The sequence below is a fragment of the Lepisosteus platostomus genome, chromosome 7 (genome assembly GCF_059453375.1).
Source record: "Lepisosteus platostomus isolate fLepPlt1 chromosome 7, fLepPlt1.hap1, whole genome shotgun sequence".
NCBI classification, from domain to species: Eukaryota; Metazoa; Chordata; class Actinopteri; order Semionotiformes; family Lepisosteidae; genus Lepisosteus; species Lepisosteus platostomus.
Genome location: NC_142617.1, coordinates 19,496,860 through 19,509,841, shown reverse-complemented (window position 1 = coordinate 19,509,841; position 12,982 = coordinate 19,496,860). Strand labels below are relative to the sequence as shown.

Genomic DNA, 12,982 nt, shown 5'->3' with positions numbered 1-12,982 from the left:
TCCTTAAATCAGCGTTTTTTCTCCTGTAAGCCACAATAGAGCTTGAAGTTTGACAAATCATAAATGGATCAGACAAATGGATGCCTCATGGGAGACACGGTTCTTCACTCTTGTTAAATTAGGTTAAATTACTTGGCTCACTAATTTAGGCTTGTAGATGATTCCAGATTGGGAGGGCACAAAACCAGAAAACCAGAGACTACAAATCTAAAATCCAATGATGGATGCTGTTTAATTAAATATCAAATGAATACCGCATCCTTTGAGTATAGTGTCAAACAGGTAATGTAAATACCTCAAGGCAGATTGGTTAGCAAGGTTGCCTCATAGGTCTTGGGTCCTAGGTGCCATTCTAGACTGGGGTGCCTTCTGTGCAGAGTTAGCATGATCTCCCCTGGTTTGCTGCAGATGCTTTGGTTAGATTTTAAGTGAAACAGTCTTGTGTCTCTGGGATGGGCTCTGGGTTGTCACATCTCTCACAGGGACAAACCAGCGAAGACCTTCAGGTCTGTACTGGGCACAGTTTTCACACACATTACAGTACTTTCATTCCTTGGTTCTTTACCACTGCTTCACAGCCATGCCATCTTCCTCTTGCTCTCACATTGTATTAAATTGTGCTCATGAAATCTGCAATAAAGTACATGTTTTCTTTGCCACCATTATTCTTTTTCTGTGTCTGCTGCACCACCCCTGCAAACCTTAAGAAATGTCCATCTCATTTGCCTTGCTCATGTATTTCCTGCTGTATATACTGTAATTGACCATCTATTTGTCAGCTATATTTTAGGGTGAAGGGTGAGCCATCTGTAATTAAGTAAATTAATATATCCTGTTAATTCTTGCATTATCCCTGACTGAGCAGAGCACATGCTGGTTTAATAAAAATACACTTTTGCCCTTATAGAACACTTTATTCTTAGAAAGTAGTGTGTAAGAGAGAACCACAACTAGATAAACTACATGTGTAATTAAACTTGTTTAGTTTGCATAAAATGTATTATGATTTATCTCACATCTTGCTGTGTGAACTGTTCCCTTGGAAATAAAATACATTTACCATCATCTACATTTTAAATTGATGTCTACATTTTTCTATGTACCTTTTTCTCCTTCCCTAATTTTGAGGCTACGTTTTGGGATTGACAAAGCTCACACTTAAGCCGAAGAATTAGGCTTACATGTATAAAAAAGGTAAGCTGTTTCATTTGAACAGGTTTTAATACAGATTTACTGTAAAGCAGTAAGAATGTCTTATAATTGGTACATGTTGGTACAAGATGTCATATCCATATATGACAAGACCCCCATCCTTGGAGATTTTTAAGTAACTGACAGATGCCAGTTTCCTTGTTGTGAAATCAGCACTGGGCAATCTCGCCAAACCAGCAGGATCGCATTGTTGGCGTTATTGTGAGGTGTTAAAACTCTCACCCCGTGAATTTCTCTCATTCACAAGCGGAACCAGCAAGGAGCTGTGGGTCTTCACCTCCAGGGACTCTGCAGAGCATTTCAAGCAGTACTGTTTTGCAGCACCTCTTAGAAAGATGGGGAGCGGGGTGCTGGAAATTGTTGCTATGTGCTTGGGCTTCATCGGACTGATTGGTGTGGCCGCCGCCACGGGCATGCCGATGTGGAGAGTGACGGCTTTCATCGGGGAGAACATCATCGTGATGGAGACCCGTTGGGAAGGGCTGTGGATGAACTGCTTCCGACAGGCCAACATCAGGATGCAGTGCAAAGTGTACGACTCCCTGCTGATCCTGCCTCCAGACCTCCAGGCCGCCCGCGGACTGATGTGCTGCTCTCTTGCCCTGGCCTTCTTCGCACTGATCATCTCTGCTGTTGGCATACAGGGAACGAGATGCCTCAAGGATGACATGCACACAAAAAATATCATCCTGATTGTAGGCGGATGCCTGTTTCTTCTGGCTTGTATCACCACACTCATCCCTGTGTCCTGGACTGGCAACGTAATCATCAGGGATTTCTACAATCCCCTGCTTCTGGACGCTCAGAGACGAGAGCTGGGAGAAGCCCTGTACATCGGGTGGGTGACGTCTGCCATTCTGTTTGCTGCTGGGGTAATACTGCTGTGCTGCTATGTGCCCCGAAAGCAAAAAGAGGATGAATATTACTATACCAAGGGCTCGGTACACAGTATGCCTCAGCCGGCAGTGCAGAGGCAACCCTCCAGCGTTTACAGCAAAAGTCAGTATGTGTGATAACTCACAAAAGACAATATGGACAATCTGATCAAAATCAACCGAGTAACTGTGGTACTTCAATTTGCATGGAAATAACCAGTTTGTGTGTAAGCGCTCCAAAAATGGCTTATCTGGAGTTTAAAGAAAACTGCTTGTATGCAATAATATGTAATTTTACCACTAAAGAGAAATTCTGTGATCCAGTTTTGTATAGCATTGCTTCTTATTTCTAATCCACTTATATTTAAGTTATATACAGTATAGCGATTTCCTGACCTCAAAGTAAAAAGCAGTGTGCAACATTTACAGAAAACTAATGGTTTTCATGCAAGGTTTGTTTTTTCGGTTGAGGTTACTGTAATATCAATTCATATTTAAGACCTCTTTAAAAAATTCAAATGTAATGCACAAAGGAGCTTAAAACAGGTATAATTAAAAATTAATGAGGAAATTAAATAGTGATATGAAGTGGTATAAAGGACTAGTAAATTCACTTCAGTAGTGAAATAGAACATGTATGACAAGCATTTAATGACTAGAACAATGAGCACTGCATAAATCCAGATTATGGGTGTCTGTATTTTTTTTTCACTCAGAAACCCAGAACATAAAGATGTTGCTATTACAAAGGACTTTTCAATGCAAATGTGCTTGTATCTATTTTTGAAATGATAACATTTGACATTTACTGTATATATATTTTTCTTCATATTGTTTTTAATAGCATTTTCTATTATTATTGCATCTGCCTTTGTAAACCTGCACAGTTCTATATTGTGACATATCCTGTTTGACATGACACACCATATTTGTAACAAACTTTTCCTTACAAAAGTATTGTTTGTATCTGATTAAATAGCAAATAATGCGAGTGTGATGTATTCTCTTTTCTTGATTCTGCAACCTACACTTCTGTGATCCTGTCTATAGATGTGCTTTGCCTGGGTGTAGAGACAGAATGAAAAAAGATGTTTGCTTATGGTTAGACATACCTGCAGTTTTGTATATACTGTAATTGTTAATCAATTTATTCTTCAAGGCACATGGTTTTTGTGTCCATACTGTTTTCAATCTACTATAATGGTGTCGGGCTCTTGAGCTTAACATTCAAAATATTAGGAATCAAATATGTGACTGTATATTTGTAAGCTATCTAATGGCTGAATCATTTCATAATTAAACCAATATTTACATTAATGTGATCATTATTATTTAAACACATTGTATAGATTTGTACACCTATAGTAGATTAAACATAAAGGATGCGAATGGAGGCTACATAAAAGTGTATTTAGAACTGAGAACAGGAGACACTTCTGTACCTGAAGAGTTGTGAGAGTCTGGAACAAGCTACTTAGCTATGTTGTTGAAGCTGATACCCTGGCTTCCTTCATGAAAAAGCTACACAAGATCCTTGGATTAATTAGCTATTAAGTTCAAATGGACTGGTTCACCCAGATTGTTGGTAGCCATTCATACATTCTTAGGTTCCGATAGAATACATTCTGTCTGCAGCTTAGATCTAAATAATTGGTAGGAAATGTCCATTTGGTATATCTCTCCCATTGTTTTATTAGACTGACTCACAAGTGTGTTTAATTTGTTTCTTCATGTATTTTAATCTGCACTCAGTTGAGTGCAGGTAAAAGTCTGAAGTATCTTAGTTCAGGTGAACTGACTTACCAGTGATCACACCAACCATTTTAATTTTTTTGTCAGTAACAAAGACTAGCTTAGAATATTTTTAATTCTACTCTGTTTGGTTATATTTACAGCAGTCAAAAAAAGTATTTTAATGTCTCTTAGACTCCTTTGATTGAGAGTGACCATCCAAAATGGAAACAACAAATGGCAGAACATGTCAATTCTGAGATAAATTTAAGCTTTTGTGTTTTTGAGTAAAGCTTTAAATTTCTCAAAACTGAATTTTCTGTTTTGGAGGAAGACCTTTGGTTTTTCTCACATTTTGCTGAAATGTAGTTGGTTTCTAAGTCAGCTTGTGGGTGGGTCACATTTCTAATCTAATTCTAAGCTTTAGACTGAAAACATTCTCACTTTAAACTTTAATTCACATTAATCTCCTTAAACACCTTCTAGCTAGTACTAACACTGGATTGTACTGTATATCACTGTGTGTTTTAAAGTAGTAGTAGTTTAAAGAGGCTTTTGCCAAATCACAACTCATTGTTGAAGGCCTCTTATGAGTGAACAGACTGCTTTTAAATAGTCTTCAAAAAGTTCATGATTTGCACAATTAAAAAATGTTTATACAAAGCAGTATGAGCTCCTTTAGCATTTTTTATCCTTTTACAAAACCACACATTTGCATTTTTTGGACTCAAATCCAAAATGCCCACATTTGCCATATTTCTCAAAAAATGTATTTACAGTATGCTTATACACCATGCTTGTCTTGCAAAATGGAATGCAGCAGTTAAACCCTGATGTACTTTATCCTGAGATTGGGTCCAGAAGTATAAACAGGCAGAATTGCATTACACTTTGTCGATAACGGTACACCCGTACACAAAAGAATTAAGGGTTTTTTGTGTGGGAATATCACACACGGTCTGGACATGGAAATTCAAAACTTTGTGATAATCCATAGTGAGAATACTGTAGTGGGATTGAAATGCATTAGATCTGTAGAAATCTATCCTGCTGTAATTTTTACATCATTGTCAGTATTGCTGGCTGTACCTTTGCTGGAAGTTTCCAGGACCAACATTAAGGAAAGTGGGTCTTTCCAAAATGTTGCTGGACTTGATCCAACTCTTCTGCAGGTCTGGTAGTCTTTATTTCACATGGAAGTTTTTAGATTAGCCTAAGGTAACTATTTCATTATGCACTGTCTTTGTTTGGGCATTGCTTTAGTCTGTGATGAAAAACTCTAGATTTATGTATTGTATCTTTGAAAAAGCCAATGACAAAGACATTCATTTGACAACACTGACCTACTGTATATTCACTGTATTCATCTGGCATTTTCCATTAATGATGTTATTGTAATTAATTAAAATATCCAGTAGAGCTGGATTGGTAATAAGAAATGATGTAAACATGAGCAGCTCCTTTGGTCAATAATAATAATAATAATAATAATAATAATAATAATAATAATAATAATAATAATAATTAATAATTAATAATTAATAATAATAATAATAATAATAATAATAATAATAATAATAATAATCCTACACTCATATAGAGGTTTCTGGACACTTCACTCAAAGCACTTTAATGGGGACACCCCTTCACCACCACCAATGTACAGCACCCACATGGATGGTGCACTAGTACACTCACCACACACCAACTATCAGTTATGGGGAGTCATAGATGGGGATTATTAGGAGCCTGTGATTGGTAAAGGCCAAGGGGAAATTTGGGGTAACACCCATACTCTTTTTGAGAAACACCCTGGGATTTTTAATGACCACAGAGAGTCGGGACCTTAGTTTTACGTCTCAGCTGAAGGACAGTATGGTACAGTGTCACCAAAATATATAGTCCCAAAATGGGACTAATTTCCATTGGGCATTGGGCATCAAAATACTTGATAAATGGGCATTTTGGAATACCCCCAAATATGGGTCCTATATTATTAGGAGCCACACAAACCACAGGGTGAGCACCCTCTACTGGTCCATCAAATACCTTTTCATGGAGCAGTCTTAGTTTTTCCCCAGAGGTCTCCCAGCCAGGTACTGACCAGACTCCTCCTGCTTAGCTTCAGTAAGTTGCCACTCATGAGTTGAACATACATGGCTGCTGGCATTTGAATTTTCATACATTTGGTATTTAATTTTGAAAAAGGGCATCAATGGCAAACTTCCTCCAAAATACATGATAAATTCAGGCTGCTGTTCTCTTTCTGTCAAAAAAGGATCCAACAGAGAGGAGACAGTTAAAAACCAACAGGATAAAATCTTACAAGTTTAACCGGAATAATCTACATATTTAAAAAGAACTAGAAAAATGAATAAGCAACAGGTTCAGATCAATCATGGTTATTGATTTGTTGAGTATTGAAGAGATGATTAAATGTTTTCTTGTTTGATTCAAGAAAGTCAAGAATCTCTGGTTTCCTTAAAAGGGCACAGTAATGTAGCTAAACCTGTAAGGTCACATCATTTAAAGTTTCGCTGGGGTGTGAAAATACTTCACCAGCAAGTCATCTCTCCCATTTCAAGGCTTAGTTGTAAGACTTCCGAAGAGCCGAGTCTAGAGAAGGATTTGAGACAATGGCGAAGGGGGCACTGGAAATCGTTGCCATATGTTTGGGCTTCATCGGACTGATTGGTGTGGCCGCTGTCACAGGTCTCCCGATGTGGAGAGTGACGGCTTTCATCGGGGAGAACATCATCGTGATGGAGACCCGTTGGGAAGGGCTGTGGATGAACTGCTTCCGTCAGGCCAATATCAGGATGCAGTGCAAAGTGTACGACTCCCTGCTGATCCTGCCTCCGGACCTCCAGGCTGCCCGGGGACTGATGTGCTGCTCGATTGCTCTGACCAGTTTCGCCCTATTAGTGTCTATCGTGGGGATGCGATGCACAGCGGCTTTTAAAGAAAATGGCCGTGCCAAACACATCACTCTGATTGTAGGTGGATGTCTTTTTCTTCTGGCTTGTATCACCACACTCATCCCTGTGTCCTGGACTGGCAACGTAATCATCAGGGATTTCTACAATCCCCTGCTTCTGGACGCTCAGAGACGAGAGCTGGGAGAAGCCCTCTACATCGGGTGGGTGACGTCTGCCATTCTGTTTGTTGCTGGGGTAATACTGCTGTGCCGCCACGCACCTCGAGCACAAGAAGATGAAAAGTATATGTACAATGGAAGCTCCCTTCCTCCCAACTACAAACAACCTTACACCTACCAGCCAGCTTACACCTACCAACCAGCTTATACCTATCAGCCAGCTTATACTTACCAGCCAGCTTACTCTTTGCCACCACAGGGTTCAGTTATATACAGCAAAAGAGGGCAGTACATCTGAGAAAATATGAAATGCTTCAATTACCAAAAGCCAAACTGACCAGCAGAAGGGATTGAGTTCCAGTTTTGAAACATTTTTGGAAGTAAATCTTCCTGTGCTGGTTTTTGAGAAGTAAGGGAAAGGATATATTCTATTTGTACACTGACTTTTGCAGCTGTAGTCATTTTTTCTTCGTAGTTCATTTGATATCTCTTTCGCTTGCTTTTTAATGAATGCATTCCTTGAATTGGTCAAAGTACTGTAAGTGTTTTATTGATTTATACATGTCAGACAGCACTCATGTAATAACATGAATTCTGAGTAAAAAGATCTCACCTCACAAGTTATTATCTAACTTAAATTCACATTATGGTTTAACTTTGTTTACCTTGGTTGTAAATAGTCTATATTAAAGAATGTGTAAACAGTGCATATATAATATGTATATGGTATTTCAAATGATTTATCTGTTTCCACTTCTTGTTTAACCATGTACAATAATTATTATTCTGGACAAATCTGTGATTTCTTTTGTAATAAATGTCATTCTTGATAGTCGTATCTGTGTTTACTAAAAAAAATTGAAGTAAATATGTTTCTCGTCATAATCACTTAGAGTATCCTCTTTTCATACTTTTACTAAATCAGATACAATTTATTCTACTGTATGTAACTACACATTTTCATCATCTTATGTGTTAATTGTAAATTCTGCTGTAAAATAAAGACAGCACTCAGACAAAAGTTTATTATATATATATATTTTGTTGAACAAGGGTAGACATAGAGAATTCCAGGTGAGCATTAGTAGAATAACCTTTCCTCATTCAAATGAGGAATTAGAATTTTATGCAGCAATTTATTTAAAAAATAACCATTATGAAAAAACTGTTCAATTGTCCAATTCCAATAGACTTGTTTGTTGTACATGAATGTGTACAGGTTATTTAAAATAATAATTCAAAACCAAAACATAATCATGATTTTAAAGGTATGCAATGGCCTCTGGGTTCAATGTTATTATGTTGTATAAGGAAATCTGTACCATAAAAACAAATTAAATATTTCTCTGTGAATTGCTTTGTCCATAAATTCAACTACCAATGCTCAGCCCCATTTCTGGACTGGAGTGTTGCCTGTGGACATCTTGTCTGTTTCATTACGCAAATGGAAATTTACCACATTGCACTGAGACTTGACAGTCACACCTGTTATGTAAATTTGCTTACAGGCTTGATTGTACGAGAGATAGCTGAGTTTTGTTTCCTGGATTGTGTTTAAAGACTATACCTGCAATATGAGCTCAAAACATATCTTTTGTTCAGAATTTGCCTTTTTGATGACTGTATCAAAGGCGTTATACAGGAAAGCCTTTAACTAACTCACACTTTGAAAAGAAAAACTCTGCCATGACAAGTTCTGTGGTATTTACTCCTGTCTTGATTACAATGACTTTGAAAGACAGTGAACCACAAGACTAATGTTAAGTTAGTGGAACTGACAGAAACAATATACAGTCATATTTATTATAAATCCTAGATTGGACCTATATTTTCAGGTTTAATTCTTCAGAATGAATTTGCAGGCAGATGTTTTGTAAAGCTGGTGTTACAGCGAGTGTAGAGAGTCGCAGCGCACACGCACGTTACCATCAGTTGTGTAGTGTGACACCCCCAGCGACTCAGTCATAGCGCTCTTAACAGCCCCTTAATTAGATGCTTGGAGTAATAAAAAAAATATGTTATTGGAATTCATAAGGCCTGCAAAATGGAAGAGAAAGAAGAAAAACAGCAGGAATCTGAAACGCATTTTGTCCTCTCTGAGTGTGTTACGAGCACAGCCGGCATCAATTCATCTTCATTATCCAATCTCCTCTTCCTTCACTATTTAAACCCTCCGTTCACTCGTAATCCTCGCTGGGTAATAGGAATCTATCCGCCCCCTGAGCTTGCATTGTCCTCTACCTCTGACCACCGAGACGAAGATCCATTTAGCTTTGGACCTCTCGACAACCCTTTTGTCTCCCTCCTTTTTTCGGATTTGTTTGCCTCGCTGATCTCTCAACCCAGATTCGACCTCACCTGGAACAACTGACACCTCTGTTGCCTCACCCTTCTTGGACTCATAAGCCATTGGACTCTCTTAGAGAGCTGCACAGAGTTAATAATAACTGGCTCGCAACAGAGTGTGACTAGCAGGACTTCTTCTAGGCTTTGTATTTGTTGATGCGTCACAACACTTTAGGAAAATACTTTACAGAAAATGGTCTACCTACTACCATGTACTGATTTATTAATATTCAAGATACTCCTGCTCTGTTCCGTGTCTACAAGACTGTCCCTGATGTTCACCTGAAGTCCATCTTCTGTCAGCCTATTGGGAAACCCAGTACGTTCTTGTCAAACAATCTCAAAGGAGAGCAAAAAGCCTCAAAATAGTAAAATAGTGTTTCAGCTGGCTCTGTGCCATTAATCTGCATCTGCATCTGCGTGCTATGACATTTTTCAGAATGTGCTCACATTATTTTCAAAAATGCATCCAAAAGAGCTTTCATGATAGCTTTGAGGAACACCCCACTTTTTATACACTATATAACATTATTTTGATTATTATTACTAAGTTTTTGATTGAAATATTGAAGCACATCAAAGCCTTAGGACTGTAAGTAGGGTAATAATTAGGCATTGTGTTCATTGTTGTATTGGAGGAACATAATTGCAGTGCATGTGTGGGTGAGTTAGTTAGCAAGTGGATGTGAAGTGATGAGCAGAGTGTGCTAGTTCCACTCCTAAACATATGGGTTTGGTGGGGAGCTGGGGTAGGCTGGAGGTCAGACCCATATTAGAAAGATAGCACACTGGAAATTTCTGAGACACGGTACCGAATTTGTGCATCTGCCCTGAGCCTGTGAAAGCTTTCCAGACTGTAACTCTCTTTCATTCCCCCCAGAAATTTCTTTTTGTTTGAAATAAGCTCCAATGGGTAACATTTCTGCCTTGCAGCCTGGGGTCCTGGATTCAATTGCAGACTTGGGGTGCTATCTGTCGGGAGTTTGTATGTTTTCCCTGTGTTCACATGGGTTTCCTCTGGATGTTCCGGCTTGTGTCCTTGTGTCCTTGTTCCCTGCTATGGATTGGTGTCCAATCCAGTAGTATCTCAGCTTGCACTGTTGCTTGCCAGGACAACTCTAAATTGGATGATGCAGTTAGAAAATGGATAGATAACTCCAATGTGGGTAGGAGGATGTACTGGCTAAGTTTTTGACATGGCTATACAGTATATCTACTAGTGGGGTAATATCACCAGATGGGCCACACAAGTGCTAACTGAAGACTATGTAGCAAACTGACAGAGGTGAGGATGACCACTGATTTATTCAGATTCCAAGTGATGGCCTTTCACATAGTGCTGTGTTACAGAAAATGTACATTGTTGTGCTTCAAACAAATGAGTGAATGACTACAGAACAGAGGCATCAAAATCAACATGTGCTAGAAAAATAGCAAGCCTAAAAATTGGTCAAACTATGACAGCTGTTTATTCTTCTATGATATGAGGTGCCAGTTCCTTCTTCCTTGTCAGAGAACTTAACAAGCTGCTTCACTTTGGGAGTGGAAAAGGAAGGCAAACAGAAATTGTTTCTGTGTTTGTGATAAATAGCAAGCCTTGTACCTTGTACAACGTCATTGGTTGTTGATCACCTGCCTTTCTGTGACAAGATGTCGCATAACAGTGTCAGTGAAACAATTTTCTAAACTGGTCTTACGTGTTCAGTGGGCATCAGAGGGAATTCTGAATGTGTTCTTTGTTACTTGACTGCGTCATTTCTTTGCTTCATTTTTCATAATATAAAACAGGCCAGTTTTCTTTTGTTGTAGTCCAACTTCATCTTCTGTTAAGGAACAAAATGATTAAAAGTAATCTGAATTCTGAATTTCTGCACACAGATCCAGTTCTGGGGCTGAATTTTTGCTCTACGAGTAAGAAAATCACAATTGGGAGTACATTACAGTAAATAATAAATGTATTTTGTTTCAAAGTTATTTCCATTTCAAACATTTTCAATGCTAAATTTCATTCTTTTTGTACAGTAAGTGGGGGATATTTACTTCAATATATCTTAAGTTACCTTGCCCATTTGTTTTTGCTTAAGACTAAGTGAATTGCAGTTTTTATTTTACCATTCATTTAATAAAAATACACTTGTGTCAAAATGTGAAATGATACTGTAACGGGCTTTCATTTAATGAAACTGGCTTTCTGATCAAAAGGAAATAGTAAAATAGTTTTATAAAAGGCTAAGTTTATCCTCAACTTTAACAACATTGTTTTGTTTCAAAACTGGTCAGTGATGATTTGGAATGGATCTTGATGATGATTCAAAATTTAAAATACCTGCACAATCTGATGTGGTTGTGGTTTTCAATTGTCAGACATGGACAGCTCTCAGGGAGAAACAAAGCTGGAGAAAATAAGACTTAGGGGAGAGGTATTTACCTCTTATACTAATCCTGGAGAGAATAACTGCTTTTCTGGTGCAGTTCTTATAAGTTTGTATTAGTGGAATCAGGCAGTTAATACTTATTAATAGAAAACAAGCAGACACAGTGGCTCTCAGAACCAGAATTTGACACCCGTGAATTATATTTGTTACTGTTGTCACCTAAGTTTTGAGAAACGTAACTTATAAAACCAAACAGGATACTTGTTTTGCACTTGTTGCTTTGCCCATGAGTGTAGAAGAGATCACCAGTTCCAGCTAGTTTGCAAAAGTCACACTCAAACCACGCCTAGACGGCTTTTAGGTCTAGTCAGGGATCAGCATTATAAAGGGAAAGAGGTATTTTAGCCACAGGCTTCTGCAGGTAGCTGGTACTATTACTAGATCAAGAGGAGAAGATTTAATGGAAGCAAGCAGGGCAGGCATGCTTTCAGCTTTGTGGTGAAAGCCAGCAGCTATCCAAAAACAAAAGATCTTCAGGAACAAATACAAACGAGTAGAAGTCCAGCGCTACTTATTTCTGAAGTAATCAGAAAGGAACAGGAATACCTCAACTGCTAAGGATCACCATTCAGTTCAGACACATGGCCTGTTTGACACAATCCATATGTTAGCAAGGTGCATTGTTTGGATTTTGACTGGAAATCATCCTGGCATCCCAGAAAGGAACACTTGCTAGTAACAGGTTTTCTTCTTTCATGTCCAATGATCAGGCCTTTTATTTCAAGCATTTCACAGTAACTAACCACTCTTCAGACATCTCCAAATGAGCTCTTAAAATTCAAGGGCCTTGTATCAACTGAGGCTTGTATTTTCTGTTTTCCCTGGGCAATAGGCTGTTGATTCTCTTCAATTTCCTAAGCCCTTTGAAATTCTGATGTGTGGTGAGCATTGATATTCTGATGTGTGATGAGGTGGATGCTGCACATTGGTGGTGGTGGAAGCGCTTTGAGTGGAATGTCCAGAAAAGCGCCATATAAGTGTAAGTAATTATAATAATTATTATTATTATATTCTATAATTGACCCATTGGAATCTTTTAATCTCTTTAAGTTGTCCTCACAGTCCTGCTTCTACTTTGTGACTGGAAAAACACTTATTTATTACACTCACAGGAACACTGAATCTGACGCCAACATTTACAGTATAATAGCTTTCCTTGTGTTTGGAATTAATTTTCATATCTATAAATAGCATCATGCCTACTTCCTTGGTCTTTAAATTACTCTGTGCAACCTGGCTTTTCATATCTCATTTTTTCGTAAAAGGTCTCTTTATACATCAACTAC

General features: G+C 38.2%; 2 protein-coding genes across 2 annotated transcripts; both read left to right on the top strand.

The window, feature by feature from the left end:
* Positions 1–1,438: 1,438 nt before the first annotated feature.
* On the top strand, positions 1,439–3,078 carry LOC148658433 (claudin-8-like). The gene has a single exon (XM_088639599.1). The coding sequence runs from the start codon at positions 1,548–1,550 to the stop codon at positions 2,223–2,225; it is 678 nt and encodes a 225-aa protein (XP_088495725.1). The 5' UTR covers positions 1,439–1,547; the 3' UTR covers positions 2,226–3,078.
* A 3,296-nt stretch (positions 3,079–6,374) lies between these two features.
* LOC148658432 (claudin-4-like) lies at positions 6,375–8,268 on the top strand. The gene has a single exon (XM_088639598.1). The coding sequence runs from the start codon at positions 6,455–6,457 to the stop codon at positions 7,211–7,213; it is 759 nt and encodes a 252-aa protein (XP_088495724.1). The 5' UTR covers positions 6,375–6,454; the 3' UTR covers positions 7,214–8,268.
* Positions 8,269–12,982: the final 4,714 nt, after the last annotated feature.

Excerpts from the sequence above, each read along its gene's own strand:
- LOC148658433 (XM_088639599.1), top strand. The coding sequence starts at position 1,548 with ATGGGGAGCGGGGTGCTGGAAATTGTTGCTATGTGCTTGGGCTTCATC.
- LOC148658432 (XM_088639598.1), top strand. The coding sequence starts at position 6,455 with ATGGCGAAGGGGGCACTGGAAATCGTTGCCATATGTTTGGGCTTCATC.